The sequence below is a fragment of the Coccinella septempunctata genome, chromosome 9 (genome assembly GCF_907165205.1).
Source record: "Coccinella septempunctata chromosome 9, icCocSept1.1, whole genome shotgun sequence".
Lineage (NCBI taxonomy): Eukaryota > Metazoa > Arthropoda > Insecta > Coleoptera > Coccinellidae > Coccinella > Coccinella septempunctata.
Genome location: NC_058197.1, coordinates 18731040 through 18748540, shown reverse-complemented (window position 1 = coordinate 18748540; position 17501 = coordinate 18731040). Strand labels below are relative to the sequence as shown.

The 17501-nt window shown below is 39.2% G+C and overlaps 4 protein-coding genes and 1 non-coding gene across 6 annotated transcripts in view; 2 read left to right on the top strand and 3 right to left on the bottom strand.

Annotated features, from left to right (window-relative positions):
• Positions 1-17501, top strand: part of LOC123320123 — a 55006-nt gene that overhangs the window by 31011 nt on the left and 6494 nt on the right. The gene's annotated exons all lie outside the window — the stretch shown is intronic.
• LOC123320126 (ionotropic receptor 21a) lies at positions 1451-4855 on the bottom strand. The gene is made up of 10 exons (XM_044907317.1): positions 4260-4855; positions 4046-4168; positions 3744-3943; positions 3506-3628; positions 3163-3324; positions 2847-3088; positions 2641-2781; positions 2395-2587; positions 2148-2346; positions 1451-1964 (listed from the first exon to the last, which is right to left on the bottom strand). Exons 1-10 carry the CDS (start codon positions 4701-4703, stop codon positions 1464-1466), a joined length of 2328 nt encoding a protein of 775 aa, XP_044763252.1. The 5' UTR covers positions 4704-4855; the 3' UTR covers positions 1451-1463.
• LOC123321143 (putative ammonium transporter 1) lies at positions 5044-7425 on the bottom strand. Its single transcript, XM_044908648.1, has 6 exons — positions 7299-7425; positions 6823-7047; positions 6430-6765; positions 5945-6372; positions 5539-5903; positions 5044-5487 (listed from the first exon to the last, which is right to left on the bottom strand). Exons 1-6 carry the CDS (start codon positions 7414-7416, stop codon positions 5088-5090), a joined length of 1872 nt encoding a protein of 623 aa, XP_044764583.1. The 5' UTR covers positions 7417-7425; the 3' UTR covers positions 5044-5087.
• On the bottom strand, positions 7643-15604 carry LOC123320117 (fatty acyl-CoA reductase wat-like). 2 transcript variants are annotated; one of them, XM_044907307.1, is made up of 8 exons: positions 15508-15604; positions 9677-10035; positions 9351-9622; positions 9187-9296; positions 8932-9110; positions 8586-8863; positions 8271-8531; positions 7643-7820 (listed from the first exon to the last, which is right to left on the bottom strand). In XM_044907307.1, exons 2-8 carry the CDS (start codon positions 10022-10024, stop codon positions 7718-7720), a joined length of 1551 nt encoding a protein of 516 aa, XP_044763242.1. In that variant the 5' UTR covers positions 10025-10035; positions 15508-15604; the 3' UTR covers positions 7643-7717. The 2 variants fall into 2 exon arrangements, with proteins under 2 accessions (XP_044763242.1, XP_044763241.1); XM_044907306.1 differs by lacking the exon at positions 15508-15604 and adding an exon at positions 15334-15501.
• On the top strand, positions 8127-8208 carry Trnas-gcu. The gene has a single exon. It is a non-coding gene; the product is annotated as a tRNA-Ser (tRNA).

Genomic DNA, 17501 nt, shown 5'->3' with positions numbered 1-17501 from the left:
TGAACCAACATTTTGGGGATTTTTCGCAGATCGTCTTTAGAGGAATTAATCTTCAAGGAAAATTATCGTAGATCTAAACGTGATACATATTCTGAAAGAGCAACTCTTCTAGTAATGAATCTGAGAATTTCATCCATCTCGGAATAACCGTTCGGTCTTGAGGAAGTTTTAACTGAACCCAACTTTTTGGGAATTTTTCACAGATCGTCTTTAGAGGAATTAATCTTCCAGGAAAACTATCATAGATCTAAACGTGATACATATTCTGAAAGAGCAACTCTTCTAGTAATAAATCTGAGAATTTCATCCATCTCGGCACAACCGTTTGGTCTTGAGGAAGTTTTAACTGAACCTAACTTTTTGGGAATTTTTCACAGATCGTCTTTAGAGGAATTAATCTTCCAGGAAAACTATCATAGATCTAAACGTGATACATATTCTGAAAGAGCAACTCTTCTAGTAATAAATCTGAGAATTTCATCCATCTCGGCACAACCGTTTGGTCTTGAGGAAGTTTTAACTGAACCTAACTTTTTGGGAATTTTTCACAGATCGTCTTTAGAGGAATTAATCTTCAAGGAAAATTATCGTAGATCTAAACGTGATACATATTCTGAAAGAGCAACTCTTCTAGTAATGAATCTGAGAATTTCATCCATCTCGGAATAACCGTTCGGTCTTGAGGAAGTTTTAACTGAACCCAACTTTTTGGGAATTTTTCACAGATCGTCTTTAGAGGAATTAATCTTCCAGGAAAACTATCATAGATCTAAACGTGATACATATTCTGAAAGAGCAACTCTTCTAGTAATAAATCTGAGAATTTCATCCATCTCGGCACAACCGTTTGGTCTTGAGGAAGTTTTAACTGAACCTAACTTTTTGGGAATTTTTCGCAGATCGTCTTCAGAGGAATTAATCTTCAAGGAAAATTGTCGTAGATCTAAACGTGATACATATTCTGAAAGAGCAACTCTGCAAGTAATAAATCTGAGAACTTCATCCATCTCGGAATAACCGTTTGGTCTTGAGGAAATCTTAACTGAACCCAACTTTTTGTGAATTTTTCGCAGATCGTCTTTAGAGGAATTAATCTTCAAGGAAAATTATCGTAGATCTAAATGTGATACATATTCTGAAAGAGCAACTCTTCTAGTAATAAATCTGAGAATTTCATCCATCTGGGCGCAACCGTTCGGTCTTGACTGATTCTTGAGTGAATCCGCTCACGTGAAAGCGCGAGACACACGCGCATGCAAATTCTGCGCGGGTAGAATTAGCATGCGTGTGTGTCGCACGCTTTAACGTGCGTGGCTAGAATTGGCATGCGCGTGTGTCTCACGCTTTCACGTTGGAGGGTAGAATTTGCTTCTAAAAGCTGAACACAAGAATTTAGCTAACATTACTTATATTTCAGTACGAATCTAAATGACAATGAAACTGTAATTTATCAACAAATAAATTCATTCTAGATATCTTTCCTCGAAATTCAGTTCGTTGGTATTCCTCTCCCCGAAGTACTCCTCAAAATCGAACAGTCTGTCTATTTTCTCATCAATTTTTGACAGATCATCCTTCAAATCGTCGTCAACTTCCTCAGATCTTGGTGTCGCTTCCGACAAGTCCGTACTTTCTGCCGATTGTCCATTCCCAAGGCTTCGATCGTAAATTTTCTTAGACATATCCACGGTGTAAAAATTCAACGTTGACACTATTCTTGTGGAGTCAACGCGTGGTTCTGGAGTCAAGCAGGTACAAGATCGTGGGTTGCTAGGTATGCTGCTGCGTCTTCTGCTACGTTCGTTCCTCTTGCACACATCGAAACAGCCTCCGAATATTTCGAAGAATAGACAGGTGCCTGCCAAGACGAAACCAATTCCGAGGAGTAGGAACATGCCCTGGGTGTCCTCAAGGGTCAGTGCTCGGTCCTCGACGATCAGAGGGTTTGTTTTGCCTTTGTTAGCCTGCAAATAAATCTCTCAGAACATATTCTGAAACAGTCACTCTAATCTAGAGATTTCATTGACCTCTGTGCAACTGTTCGGTCTTGACGAGTGTCCAAAACCAGTTATGCCTAATAGGCTGTGAAAATCACGAAGAGTTAGACACTTCTGGTGTCTAAAATTAGTGTACAGTGGTCCACAAACCTCCAGTAACTTCCCAGAAGAAGATCTCATCATCAACCACTCCACATCGCTCTCTATCTTGTTGACAAAGCCCCCTTGAACCACCCGATCCAAACCTGCATTCAGGACAGTGACGTACTCGGAATTTTTGGGATAAGTTATGGCTGTTCCGTAGGTCACCAGGCACTCGTTGCTTATGTGCAAAGCAGCTCTCTTCTTTCTGGAACATCTCGTGAAATTAAAGGCAAACAAGTTGTGGTAGACTTACGCTGAGACAAACTGGGTGCGTATGATATAGTCCAGATTAGCCCTAGAGCCTAGGAAGGCGTAGGGCCAGAAGAAGGCTTCTGTGGTGTTTTTTATTCCTTCTTCGACAGTTTGCACCAAGTCCACCTTGCTCATCAGTTTTTCCACCATGGGTTCGCTGGAATTGGCGAAACGGTCGACCCATCCTGACTTATCTGGAAAAAGACCCATGACAATGCCTACCCAAGAAGTGAATCTTTGTATTTACCCAGCATCCCGATCTGGTATCTGCCTCTTTGGAGCTGTGACACCTTGTCTATTGTCTCTGGATAAACTGGTAACGTTACGAAAGCTATAATAGATCCTGTGTAACATGCAGATATAATTATGGTGAAGATCCAGTAGAATCCTAAAATCAACAATGAATTTTACCTTCTTCATATGATCAACCACACAAGAGTTTGGTCCACTTGCCTATGAAAACCCTCGTGGCCATTTTGTCCGAATTGGTCCATGAATCACCTTCGCTGAACGTGAAAGCGTTGGTGAAAGTGCCAAAAACATACCAGAACATATTTTCCATTTCCTGTGGATTCCTCAGGAGCGGTTTTAGCGTGTGCTTGTAGGAAAAAGTTAAGGGAAAAATGGCGAAGAGGTAGATGAAGGTTACACTCAACCACACCGTCCAGTGAAATGGACCCATTATAGCCCTGTATCTGCAACAACAACAGAGATTTCTTTCTGTTTCTCTCTCTCAATTTTTTAACGTTGAGGAGCACTTTTGACTCACCTTGGAAGTGCTGTTGAGGTTAGGGTCATGAAGGCAGCGCAGTCCTGATAAAACATGTTGGAAATGTCTACTTTCTCCGTAATTTCATTGGATATGAAGATTCCAGATAAACCCAGATTACCCCTACCTTCACTGATCGATTTGATGACTGCATCTTCTGAACTGAAAGTGAGGATTTTCATCCCATCACATATATTTGTAGTTTGACTATTTAAAGAGGCGAAGTTCACTCGTATTCATCCAATGGGACCAACGGTTTCGTAATGTTTGTATTGTTTCAACAATGGTCAATTAAATTCTGTGGAAATCAAGTAATTGGTCCATTTGAGAACTAAATACTCACCCCAAATCATCCATCTCTGGTGCTTCCACAAAATCAACTGTGAAGTTATAGGTCCTTGCTAGAAGTTTCACAATTTTCACCTCAAGTCCATCCCATATTATGTTTTCGTTTGAATCGATTCCTCTACAAACAAAATCATATGAACCTTCCCTTTTCCCTGCAGTAACCAGTGTCTTATCCAGTCTTTAATCGAACATCCTTGGGTTTAACAAATGATAAAGGAGAATTGATGACTCACCTTTTTATAACAAACGGAGGAAAGTGTGCTAAAGATATGATGAACCTATGACCAGCAAAACCTTCTGCCATTTTCTTAGGAAACAGGTTCAGGTCAGGTCTAGTGTATCTTCCATTCCTCCACGAAGTGAGCACAGTGTGTCTACTGGACGCTATGGCGTCAATGTATAACTTGTGAGTGTAGAGAACATATGGAGTTTGCTGAAAATAATGAGAGTAGTAACCCTTGAATTTTCGAATCATTTTTCTTATGTTTCTCCTCCAGAGCGTCCCCTTTCTTGCCACTATGAAAGTAATACCCACCTCGCCTACTCTGACAACCATTTCCGATTTTGAGATGACAAGGAGGTTGACGATTTTCTGTGAAGAACGACTGGCCAAATACTCATGAACACGCCACTGAGAGGACTTAGTTACGATGATAACCTGCAGCAAAAATGAAGACCTTCAGTTTAAAAGAAACATCTTTGATTCCCCCAGCAAGAAACAGCAGCAATATCCTGCCTCAAATACTCACCTTGTTCTTGTCTTGTGCCCCTAAAATCTTATAGCTATCCATGACGTCCTCTATGAACAAAATGTAAACCTTACAAGTTTTGTTGTAAGCGAACATACTCGAATTTTTTCCCTGAACATCCCCGTGTATGTGAGGCTGGCCAAACTTCCTGAGCAGATCGTTGACGAAGGGATGCTCAACGTTCTCGTTAGCCACGTCGTAGGTTATCAAGGGTGTGCATTTTCTCAAATATCTCTGCGATAGATCAGCCACCAAATCGATAAGGGACGTTTTCATGGTGGAGTCCTCGAATTTTTTATCTATGAAGAATTTTTTCCATTTCTCGTTTCTACTGAGTTCTCGTGAAGGTTGCAAGGCTCTTTTTTCCAAAGGGTGAGTCGAATCTATACCCTTCAGATGCGTGGAAACGAGAAGCAGAAGAGCGAGAGTCCACTGTTGTTTCATGTTGAGAAATGGATAATATCAGTTGGATTATCAGCTCACACTTGTCATGAATTGTTGATCGGTCTTGGCAGGTGTTTGGATTGATTCCTCATACTACAGAATTCAGGGTATTAATTTTTGAAGGGTTACGAGGAAGGTGGGGGTCATTAATTGATGATGCTAGTCAGGAATCGCCCAAGAATGGGCGGTATTTATTGATGAAGGGGGATAATATTGATGAGCTACAGATTGGAGAGCTTGCATCTCAATTTCACCTGGATTGTAGCGTGTCCTTTCCAGTTTTCCAGTCTATTTTCACCCTTATACCTAGTAGATGGTTTTAAAACTCAAACAAAGTATTCTCCTCAACTAACTTTATTAAAAAACTAACTCGAACACTGAAAATCACTTCTTCTTAGGTTTCTTCAAACTGAAATCCGAATCCAATCTTTTCAGCTTCTTCTTCTTCCTCCTAACCGTATGCGGCCTCCTTCTAGGCGATATCTTCCTCTTCACATTCCCCTCCTTCTTGTCCTTAAGCTCCGAGACATTGTGAATCTCGGCCTTCACAATCTTCTCCGGATGAACGTAGTCTCCAGAGGCATTCCTGTGCACACCTTGCTCCTGCGTCACCACAGCCACAGGCTCCGTGATTGTCTCGTACAATGATTTGTGAGTTGTCAGCCTCTTCTCCAAGTCTTCCTCGTAGGAAGCTGGATAGCGTTCAGCTTCCAGTATGCCCATGTCTTTGACGATCTCTTCCGTTGGAACCGCTGGCGTTTTCACCATGTTGAGCTGCTTGGGACTGAGGAATCTTTTGTAAGAAACGTTCTGGAAAGACTAAGATTCGACTCACCCCTTAGCCTCCTGTTTCTTCGCCATTGCAGCCTCCAGGAGCTCCCTACGGGAATCGTTGGACTTCTTCAGGAAATCCAAGGATTTTCCGCTTCTGGTCTCCGATCCAGGTTCGACGAATGGCGCGAACTCGCTGTAGGAAAAGATCCTCCAGAACCTCCGCTTGCTATCCACGTTCTTCAGCACGTTCAGGCTCCTCCGATGGTTCATCTCTTCGTTCTTATTGGCCAGGAGACCCATCGCTTGGAGGAACACGAAAAGGGGCAGGAAGAAGGTTGTGGACCAAGCTATAACCGCGAAAGCGCAGACCACTTGCCAACCGGTGTGGTAAAGACGATACGCCAGAGATATGCTGGTGCCTTGAAACAGAGATTATCTTGAGGTTATCTTGGAAGCATGAAATTCTCACCTAGATTTTCTCCATTGCCCACCAGGGGTGGTAACAGGGCTCCCACGAAGGCGCAGAACAGATGCACTGGCACCACGTTGCAGTAGTCCTCGTAAAACATCCTCTCCAGGACTATGGTGACGCAGTAGAAGACAACGGTACCCGTGGCCGCAACGAAGAAGGCCACCAGGTGATCGTAGACGTCTACTCCAGAGCTGACGGTCACCAAACCGGCCAGACTTCCCTGCAGACACTTGAGGAGTATCCAGTAGCCGCTAACCCTTCCGAAACAGAAGCACTGCATTATAACAACGAAGAGACCAGAGGTCAGCGCCATCAGGCAGTTGGTGAGGGTGATCCCGATGAAATCACCCGGTATACGGTTCTGCTCGTACTTCTGGGTAGGTAGGGTGAAGGATGTAAGACCTATGAAGACGAAGACGTAACCTGGAACATTTTTAACTCTAGTAATAACTCCTTGGACGCCAGGGTTTTCTGTATCACCTATGAAAGTCATGCCTGGAGATGCAGTACCAACGGAGGAGGCTGAAACGTCTTTCAACTTCACCAAACGTCTCCCCAAACAGACTGATCCCCATAGGGCTGCCACGCCAGAAGTTAGATGTATGGGGAGGCCACCTCCATGGTCCTTCACTGAGAATTTCACCTTCAGGACCTTCATCTTGGCCATCCAACCTTTGTCGTGCCACACCCAGTGCATCACTATGGGTTGGATCAGGCCCGCTTGCAAGAAACTGGTAGTAGCGGCCGTCATTGGTAGTACCCTGCCGGCCAGCATGGTGGTAACAATGGCTGAGCCTATGAGGCAGGCGGAAAACCCTTCCACAAAGATGGAATTGAACAATTTGTTGACAAAAAGACGTTCAATGTACCTACCATGAATCAATGAATCCAGATCTGGATATCCTGCAGATAGGGAGGTACTGGAACCCATGAAACCACCAAGGCTTTCTTGGCCCAGAGAGAACATGTATCCCACGAGTCCATAGGAGCATATTGTCACAGTTATGTCTAGGATGTTGTGAAGAATCAAGGAATACACATCGTTGATTGGTATGCTGCCGATCTGGATCAATACGTAGCCAGCTCTTAGTAGCAACACTGAAAAAAACCCTTGGGTGGTAGTTCTTCTGAAATCAAGAATCTTTCTTTTGGGCAGCAGAATGATTACTCGCTATGTGCAACTATGTGGCAAATTGTTTATTTGTCCGAGATTCAAGCAAAACGTTTTGGACCTATTTAGTTGAAACCTTCAGTGTCTAAAAGTTTCTAATTGGAGATATGAAGTGGTGAATATTTCATACGTATACATCGGTTTCAAATATTCGTTGTGTAAAAGATTCTTTTTTTACCTGTAGTTAATCTTATGTAGGTAACAGTATTACAAAAATAAGGCTGCACGGTATCATTGATATTCGTTTGTAGTTCTGCTGAAATGTTTGCATTTAAAAGATGAGTATCGAATGACATTTTCTTCGATTTATGCCAAAGTGACGGTTATAATGCAGAAATGATTAGTTCTATGCAATTCTGGACAGAGAATTTTATCAGGTATAATTTGAAAAAAAGATTATGTTATTACTATTTCTTAGATTCTTTTTTGTTCTGATTCTTTCCTTGTTTAGGTCTTGATTTTCCAAATTCATGGAATTTCCTAATAAAATATCAAAGGTAGGGGCAAAATAAAACAAACTCCATGGATAAAATAAATATTATCAAGGAATATACATCAAATATTAACATAGTACACAATAAAAAAGGCAGATAAAAATTATGTAAACATAATACCACACAGAACAGAAACTAAATACCACAATATCCTCAGGAACAATAAAGCACAAACTGTTTTCAGTGTCCAGTGCAATATACGAAATCTGAAAAGAATTGAAAAATGTTAATTAGAATAAATTGATTACAATCGACTGATGCATAACTATCAAGTTCTACCAGAGATCAACGATTGAATATTAATTGATAATGACATGCATAAATTTCACATTCTTTTCATGATCTAATCGTTAACCTCGTTCATTCTTTTAGGTTTTTTGAAGCATTTCGTATTTAGACAAAGCGTATTGTTCACGTTTATTTTCAACAAATCAAAACCATATCATTTCTAAATTTTGATAACAATCTCGAAAAAATCCGGACCACGAATAAAACCTGTGGAACACCCACAAGACGAGGTGGCCGAGTGGTTAAGGCGTTGGACTGCTAATCCAATGGGCTCTGCCCGCGTGGGTTCGAATCCCATCCTCGTCGATAACTTTTTATTGATTTTATGTGAGGGAAAATTATTTAGTTTGCCAAAGGGGTGAACCTACCTTCCCCACATGACAAGGGCTCGATCCAAGGAGGAGAGGTCATCTTGAAGCAGATATATCCTCAGACCCTTCAGGTATACCTGGAAGAATTTCTCCCAGTCCAGCTCCCTGAGGTCGCAGAAGAATATCTGCTTATCCGTGGCAGTCATGTTATTGTCCAACATATTCTTCACCCTGTTCGATTGAAACTTGAAGTTTCTCGTTGTGAAGTAAGCTAGCACAGCTGAGAATTTGTGGATCTTCTTGTAGATCTTCAACATCCTGGAAATGGACACAAATGAGGATTTGTGGCAGAGCATCAGAAACTTTACTCACATCGGTTTTCTCCTAATGATCAAGAAGAACAGGTCGATCAGTAGAGCTGGGATAAGGTGGAAGAAGAACTTTGTCAGCTGGTACATGTATACGTTTTTCCATAAAGTCAAACAGTAGAACCACATGGCTCGTATTGTTGGATATTGCTGACCGTATTTACCGTTCAGTTTCATGAAGTAACCCCACGTGATAGGCCTGTCTGTGCTTGATTCGTAATGGTAAACTGGTACTTCTTGTTCGATGGCCTTGTCTTTGTCCTTTTGGTAATTTGTACCAACCTGCGAAGAAGCCAGTTAAAAACGTACCTAAGGCTTATCTCCTTTTGATTCTAAGCATCTAAGCTTACCTCCCACGCTACTGCAATCAATGAATTCACACACATATCAACTGGGATCATGTTTCCGTTTAGCGTATGATCACAGTGTAGTGTTCTCAAAATTCCAGTGCCTGCAGCAGCGGCAATTCCTGTTGGACCATATATGTTGTTTATCCAGGCTGGTATTGGTTCTCTGTATGTTGAGATGACTGAAAGAAAACAGATATGGGTGAGATATGACTCAGGAGTCTAGAAGAATATGGTTCGTTGTTGGAGAATACCTACTTATAGAAGGTCTGAATATGGCTGTGGGCATCCCTCGACCTTTCTTTGCTATAACATCTTCAGCTACAGCCTTCGTGAAGGCGTAGGTGTTTGGCCATTCTCCAATAATCCTAAAGAATTAAATTTTCCATTTACCGTTTCCAACGAGAGTCTTTATCACTTACTGTTCTGTCATATCACATAAGAGGTTCTCGGGTACATTGTCAGCAATTTTAATCAATTCCTCGTACTCCAAAGGTGGTGGGTAAATTTTTTCCTGGATCAACGGTTGCACGCAGTTCGTATAGGCAGTGGATATATGCATGAAACATTTCAGATTCTTCATTTTCCTCGCCATTTCCACGATGTAAAGGGAAGCTTTCACGTTTATGGTCGTGGCATTCTTGAGTTTTTCGTCGAATCTTACCGTGGCAGCCACGTGGAACACGATGTTGACCTTTAAATTCAAAATTTACGTGAATTTGTCAGCACGACGAACCTAAATCTTCACCTTATCGATGAGCATCTGTACATCTTGGTCCTTCAGCCCGACTTGGGGCAGGCAGCAGTCGCCCTCGATGGGCACGACCTTGTGCCTAAACTTGGGGTTCGCCTTCTTCATCTTGTCGAACACCAGATCCTCGAACAGTTCGTCCACCCTTGTCTCCAGGTCTTTTCCCTTCTTGCTCCTCACCAGGAGGTAGATGGTCGAGATGTCAGTGCATGATCTTAGCAGTTTCTCCAACAGTAGGCAGCCCAGGAAACCTGTACCGCCTGTGATCAGGATGTTGGCGTCCTTGTAGAAGGATTGGATAGGGGTGAGCTCTTGGTCCTTGGCGATGGCGTCTTGGATTTCCATGATTGTCAGAGCTGGAAGAAGGGGAATTATTTGATGATGAGAAACGATACGGTGGTGGAGATAGGTGAATGCTGAAGGATTCTTTGGGTTCCTTAGGGTCTGTGGTTTTTTGTCTAGCCATGATTTGGACCGTGGCTTTGCTGTCGTGGTCACGAAAAAAACGGTTTTGTGATAACCTACAGCCTGAATTGGAAGAAATAAGCCTTCAAAAATCTTCTGTATAAATATTTGTACGAGTCAAAGACTTCAATTTATGAGCAATGTTTTTTCTGGTAATCTAGAAGCTTCTTGAATTCGGTGGATATTCCCTTAGGTTCCCTACACATTCTGACACATAACATGTCTTATACCGTGTGTCTCTTGTGGATCATGTTTCAAAATTGCAATATTATCTGTTGCCTGCATAACACAGTGATTCATTGACATTTATTCTCTCTTCCCACAAAATATCGAAATGAGTAAATTCATCGTAATATCTCCTGATACCCCTCATAAAAGATCAGTGTATAGAGTCGATAAATCTCAACTACCTTCAAATCAACACCCACGCAATTCATTTCTTCTGTACTCACATATATCTCCCAATTTCAAGAACTTTTCTAGAGAAAATAATGTCGAAACACCTAGTTTCAGCATCGTTGAACGACCCACTTCTATTATAATATCTGACAATGGATTATCAACAATGATTTCGAAGCAGAAGAATACTGTCAATCGATATGAAGCTCTAGGTGATATTTCAACGGTAATATTCTTGTTCCTATTCTAATTTTAAGCGAGACTAATCTTCTTTACGAGGCATTGGTTAGGTGTTAATTATTTTTGCTATTGCTCAGGTTGTGTTGCGTCGTTTTGACACAATTCTATCGAGAAAGTACCAATAATATGGTTTTGTATGAGCACGAGTCGAGAATTTCTCGGTTTATCGATGATTTGCCAAGAATTGACACAGTTTGCAATTTATCGAATTGAACATTCACCAACAGAATAATCCAAACGAAGGAAGCTGAAAATTGGGCTCAAATTTTTTCTGATAAAATGGCTTGGACCTTGGGTACCTTTACGAATCCTTCCTGAAAAAAATTCTGCTATAAACTCAAGTCTCGATTCATTGGATACAATAACATAAACCCATGCAAGCCATGAACTTGACAGGACAATCGCAAGAACCTTGGTCGTCTACGGATGTGTAAGAATCCAACTTTGGTTCATTAAAATGTAAAACTTTCTCTTGTGGACAGTCCGTTGAATTATTTATTCAAATACTTGTACGATCTGATTTCGACGACTTGCTGGGATTACCCATGAGTTCCTGGGTTGGTAGACGTAACATTAGGTGCCAATATTTCATTTGAAACGTCCTTATGTTACAGCAATTCCCTCCAGCAAAAATCTCTCAGCAAAATGTGAAAAATTCCATGTAATTCAAAAATTCAGGAGATCTTGAATGACGAAGAAATAAAATACTTTTCTTTTTAATTACCCAATCATTTCCTGTAAGTATTTCGAGTTGTTTTATCGTCACAAAACCATCATTTTTAATTCGACAATTAGCTGAATATCGCTTGGGATTTAACCACCTGACTGCTCCTTGAACCTATATCACGTATAAAAAACAATCTGTACACGAAATTTTTGAACAACCGAGATCGAAATTATTTTCGCCAATAAAAAAGCGTTTTATATTGCAACAATGAATGTAATGACCCTGTTTCTGAAGTTATATACCAGCCTCAGGGACAGTGACCTAAGATACCTTCAGACCAGTGACAGCAATCTATCGTAATCCATTAATCTATTGTTGTGAGAATATCGAGAGATGTATAATTAGTTTTGGAAGGATGAGGTTTAAACTCTGATTGTCGAAGGTTTTTAATTCGTGTTGGATAAGTGTTATTGTGGATCTCTCGCATCAGCTGTAAGAGGAAACGTGTTAGCCATCAAGGGAAAAGAATTAAACTCTAAACAATTGTTCCTAGTCGAATTTCTGAGTAATAGGAAATACCTAGTTGTGAGTTTTAGCATGTGGTTATGAAATATCTCTTCTGACGCCATATCCTTGTTATTTTGGCTAAACCCTCGAGGTTATTTATGATTTTTTGGCACCCACACCTTAAACTGAAGACAAACATCCCAGACATCTCAGTTTCAAGTCCAGTCATCGGTAAAACCAAGAATTCGGAAATACCCAAAAATGCATCATCGTTTTTATACGCCGAGTTAAAAAAGCAAACCTCGGCATTTCGCCAGCTATTCCATTCACCTATCATAGTAGAATGGGTGAATAAATCATTCTACTGGACAGTCATCTTCATTTTCTAACACTTTATATTCAGACCTGGTCCCCTGTTGCTTGGCTTCTGGTTTTGTATTTGATTTAGGTGTAATTGAGATTGAATAAAGGATTTTTGCGTTGGCTATTTCAGGATGTCGTTTGTCTCTAGTGATAAATGGTGATGGTGAGCTATTAAAAAAAATGTCAACATCGTTTTATGTTAGTTCAACCCCATGCCCATAGGAAGACTACATTTATTTGGCTTTACGAAGGAATTTTTGTTCATCTCCCCACGTCCTTTAAAGTGTTGAGCTTGATCTAAAAAATTCATATCTACGTCTCGAAGAATTGATGAATACATAGACGTGTCCCATTCAAAGCATACAAAGGAAGCTTCTAGGGGACTCATTAAGTTCCGTGTACTTATATGTCACTGCAAATATTGGCTAACCAATTTGGTTAAGTCATAAAATCGACTGGAATAAGATGAAATAAACACATGGTAGAACCTTGGCATTCATTATCGTAAAAACGATTTGTCAAAGCAAATCAAACAATTAAAGAAGAGGTCGTCAATCAAACCGGTATACACAAAATTTTACGATACATCGACTACTTTTTTTTGTGTATTGGAGAGGTCAATATTATATTAAGCTTCCCCCAACTAGAAAAGTTTTTGTCGCCGAGTATATAAGCAGGTGAAAGCCATCTAAATACGAAAGCTATTTGCAAATTTTGATTATTTATTGTTCCTTATGGAAATCCTGAACTAAGTTAGCGGTGCAACGGGTTCAAACAACGAAAAGGTGGTTGACTTTTCGATGAGGTATAATTTATTCTGGGGGAAACAATACCGCTTTGTTCTATTTCAAATTCGGCATTAATTCAAATGACAATCGGTTGAATATCTTGGGGAAAACAGTCTTGTCGAAGCGTTGCTCTGACGCAGGGAATGTTTCGAAAAAAATTGTGTCCTATTCCTATTTACGTAGAAGGAATTATTGGAATATTATCGTTGGTTAACAGAAAACAGAACAACAAAAGATGGTAATTACATAACAGACCGTGCCTGTAGTTTTAAAACCTTTGCACGAAGAAATATCGATCATTATCAATGAAAATTGTTATCACCATAGCAACGATTCCTCATCAAGAAGATGATACATTTCAACAGATTTGTCCCTACTCTATACATTCATAAGAACAAAATAAACTAAATCCATGTCAGCAAAGTATTTCTTTCCCTGAACCAATGCTGAAAAACAGTCCAATAGAGAAGCTTTTCAATGTGCATCTCTTGTCAACACTTTAATTTCCGTTATATGAGAGCTGAGGCTGTTGAAATCCTCATTAATTCTTGTACTGTTATCTATTGGTTAAGTACACTCAAGGTGCATTCAACGGTTTCCGTCTATCCTAGATATCCCAGCTAATGGCGTCCTAATTTGAGGTTAGAACATTCGTCATGTGTCAAGTGACGCAGACACAGATGGCGTGATTTGCATAAAAGCAGGTCGAAAACGATTTTTTCGATGTTCGTTACGGTTACAAGGATTGTAATACAGATTTTTTAGGACAATTATTATTGTATCAGAGTATGTTACATTTGCATAGCGTATGGCAAATACCGACTCCAGTTTAATCATCAGAGGAGTGAATAAGTTTCGGGAACTTTTTGTACCTCCCTTGCAATTTTAATACATCTAATTTTCCTTGGAAAACCACACAATAATGAGTTTTTCCCAGATTTATATTACAAGCAGATCTTCCATTAAAATTTGACGCATTAGGCCACTCTCAAAAACATTTCTATTGATTACAGACATTCGATTAACACCTGAATTAATCAGTCATTCTCAACAAACCTATAATCAGTCGATGGAAAAGTTTGCTGCCACTGTGAATAATTTCAACCATTCTTTCCATCTATAGAAAATTCTAGGAATTTTGGAAATAATCCACATTCTGAGAGTGAAGGATTTTTGATTTCGTAAATCACCAAATAGTGTTACAATGTCAAGAACAGATTCTGTACGGATTTGTGTTTAACAGTTGATATTTTGAACTTGCAAGTGCAACAGAAATTTCTTTCGATAATAATAATTGTGATTGTGAATGTAGAAATCCTTCCATGATATACGTGCCACATACGGTGATTCAAGTAGATCAGTTAATAAGTTTCCCTGATCCATATAATCATGACGAAAAAATTGCATTTGAGGCCAATCGAAGAAACTATCCAGTTGTTGTGTAATAATTCGTGAATGACTTTCAGCTATAATGCAAGGAAATTATTGGCAGAAGCTACAACTGCCAAATTCTTGTCAAAAATTACTTTATAATCGAAGATTCTTGATAATTATTGTAACTGGATACACCATATCAAATGATGGAACTCTGAACATCGTTTGATGATGCAGATATACACGGTGTCCCACTGTAAACGCGCCACCTCAGATATAACGAATTAAATAATTTTTTCAGAACCATTGGGATGTTTTAATGTTCAATTTTTACAAAAAAATCACAAGCTTCGGCTTTCATATGTGGAAACAACTTCGATAAATCAATTTGAAAGAAAAATTTAAATTTATCTCGCCATGCTCGCTTTATTTACACAAAAATTTCAATCCCCTTGAGGGAAAACTCGTCTCTTTTCGAAGACATACAAAGGACCATATAGGCCCTTAGAAATTCTTTTCTAATTCGATCTACAATAGGGGAGGTTTCAGTGGATTGAAATTTTGGAATTTGGGCATCATAATCAGTGATGTATATATAATCCCTATAAGGTACTTTTGAATGCAGCTGCAACAGTTTTGGAATAGTGAAAAGCTAGGAAAATCATTTTTCCTACACGTCTTCAGAGAATTCAGAGAATTGAATCAATACAAGTGAAAAAAAATTAGGATTGTTAAAAAAATTTAAGATTTGCAATTCCATTGGTTTTCACTGAAAATATTCTGGACTGTCAGCAGAAGACTGTAAGTTTTGGTATTGGGAAATAGTGTGGGTACATGTCTTGTTTACTCACCCCAATTCACTTCCAAAAAAAAAAGAGCAGACACAAAAATTTGTCGGCTGGTTTCACATATGCACCTCTACCAGCAGACTGATTGGTTTCGGAATCGGCTTATTTATCGGTGTTCAATCCACGAGAACTCGCGTGCGTGGTGTACTCTACAAGAGACGAATGATATGTACCTACCTTAGTACCTTATGTACGTCTTACAAGTGCTCGGTTGACTATATTGATAAGCGAAGTACCTATGTGGTGGGAACAAGAAACTTGCTTAGCTATCAATACAGGGGTCATTCTTACCGCGGTGAAGAAGTAGGTCGGTCTTCGACAACATGGGAAATAGTGGAGGGGGAAAATCAACAGTTCACCCCACCAACCCATGAAAATTTTTCCTAGTCCATCAGATGTACGAAAAAAAAATTCTAATATGGATAAAGGTACCTACGTCTATCCAGGTGAGATTCAGCCAATTTATTTTGTTTGAAAGTTCTATATGTGGCTGTTTTTCAGTATACAGGGTGAGTCTTTGACTCATACAAAGTTTAATAAACACAGGCTGTTGAAAAACCATAAAAAAATGTTATTGTTAATTCTCAAAAACGGTTTTATTGAGTGAAATGAACTTAATATAATTTTTCATTTATTTGATGAATCTTTTTCGAACACAAGGTATCACCCACGTCTTTCAGTTTTCTCATTATGACCATTACGTACCATAAAAATACCAAAAATTCATAGAACCCAACAAGTATTTGTGAAATTTAGAAAATTGTGTACTCTGGCTGAATACAACTCTGTAAAAGATCCACAGATATGTAGTGGCACAGATTAAGCAAGCTATTCTGAAGGGAATTTTGTTTCTCCAGGGGTGTCACAGCTCATTATCTTAAAATGGCTATATCTTTTTATCTGGGCCAAAAAAAAATGGTAGAGGAAAACATTGTTTCTTTGAACTCAAAAATCTTCTGTTTGAATATTTGTACGAGTCAAAGTCTCACCCTGTATAATCATATACCTCGAAATTAGTCATTTGAAATAAAAATTCATACTTTATCATCGATATTTTCGAATCTACGATAAAATAATATTATACGTTACTTTTATATTATTTCTTTTTTATTTCTGTTGCAATTCAACCCTCTTCTGTAATATTATTATTAAAATTTATCCAAAACCAGTGGAATATACTTTGAAAGATAGAGAATCTTTAAAATTGACTCCCATATTCTTCTTGAGGGTGGAAATTGAAAAACAGATATTTTGATTGTACTCATCAAGAGTAGATACAGAGTAGCCCATGACAGAGTCAGTGTTTTGATATACATTGACATCGATTAACTGAGGTTTAGCTTTTTTTCATCAAAAACCAACTAGTGGTAGTTTCATTGTCCCTAAAGGATATGGAAATTTGTTTCCACTCTACAGAAAACGTTCATTTCGTATAAGTTGTTACAACATGATTGTTAACGTATGGTTCACAAGCCCTCTTGAGATTTTTTAACATAGAAACGTTCCCCATCAATGCTGCATTGTTCAAATTCATAATTTGCGTTTCCAACAGGAAATCTGGGTGAAAAACTTGTGACATATTGCCGCTTAATGAATAATATTTTTATCGTTTAGCATTATATGTTAATCGGATACGTTTTGCAGCGACAAAAGTGAACTCGTATACGTTTCTAGTACCTTTACATGTCGAAATGTCAACAGAAATACACCATATCGACATATCCATTCAAAGTGAGGAATACCTCGAAGATAAAATAATATTTCTTCCTCAATTACTCGTCGATTCTTATATGATAAATGAAGAACGTGTATCCAATGAGTCGTTTACACGATATGTACGAAGATTGTAATGATGTGAATTTCCCCTGTAGTTTGATGACTGTCATTTTCATCACCTATCTTAATTATGAGTTTATCTTCTTCCTTTTTATCTCCTTCCATCAATACAAGCAACTTTGTCCAAATCCACATGCATCAAAAAGAACAATTTCATGGTTGGGCAGTGTGTAAAACCATCTGCGTCAGTGGAGGATTTTTATCACGGTCCTATAAACCGCACCATTAAATTAAATTATAGTCATCTTCCAGGGGAAAATCACAACTCTTGGAATTCCCCAACAGAATCTAGAGATATTCAGTTCTTGAGCTACAGGAAATACTATTGCTAATTT

What these genes read in the sequence shown, in the direction of transcription:
- LOC123321143 (XM_044908648.1), bottom strand. Translation starts at nt 7,416, where the DNA reads ATGTCATTCGATACTCATCTTTTAAATGCAAACATTTCAGCAGAACTA. An exon ending in CTACATAAGATTAACTACAG is followed by an intron (nt 7,048 to 7,298) that starts GTAAAAAAAGAA and finishes GGTTTTTTTCAG; the next exon opens with TGTTGCTACTAAGAGCTGGC. An exon ending in TCCAGGCATGACTTTCATAG is followed by an intron (nt 6,373 to 6,429) that starts GTGATACAGAAA and finishes AAAATGTTCCAG; the next exon opens with GTTACGTCTTCGTCTTCATA.
- LOC123320126 (XM_044907317.1), bottom strand. Translation starts at nt 4,703, where the DNA reads ATGAAACAACAGTGGACTCTCGCTCTTCTGCTTCTCGTTTCCACGCAT. An exon ending in GGGCACAAGACAAGAACAAG is followed by an intron (nt 4,169 to 4,259) that starts GTGAGTATTTGA and finishes TTTTTGCTGCAG; the next exon opens with GTTATCATCGTAACTAAGTC. An exon ending in CTTCTGGGAAGTTACTGGAG is followed by an intron (nt 1,965 to 2,147) that starts GTTTGTGGACCA and finishes ATTTATTTGCAG; the next exon opens with GCTAACAAAGGCAAAACAAA.
- LOC123320117 (XM_044907307.1), bottom strand. Translation starts at nt 10,024, where the DNA reads ATGGAAATCCAAGACGCCATCGCCAAGGACCAAGAGCTCACCCCTATC. An exon ending in TTATGTGATATGACAGAACA is followed by an intron (nt 9,297 to 9,350) that starts GTAAGTGATAAA and finishes TTAATTCTTTAG; the next exon opens with GATTATTGGAGAATGGCCAA. An exon ending in CATATTCAGACCTTCTATAA is followed by an intron (nt 9,111 to 9,186) that starts GTAGGTATTCTC and finishes GTTTTCTTTCAG; the next exon opens with TCATCTCAACATACAGAGAA.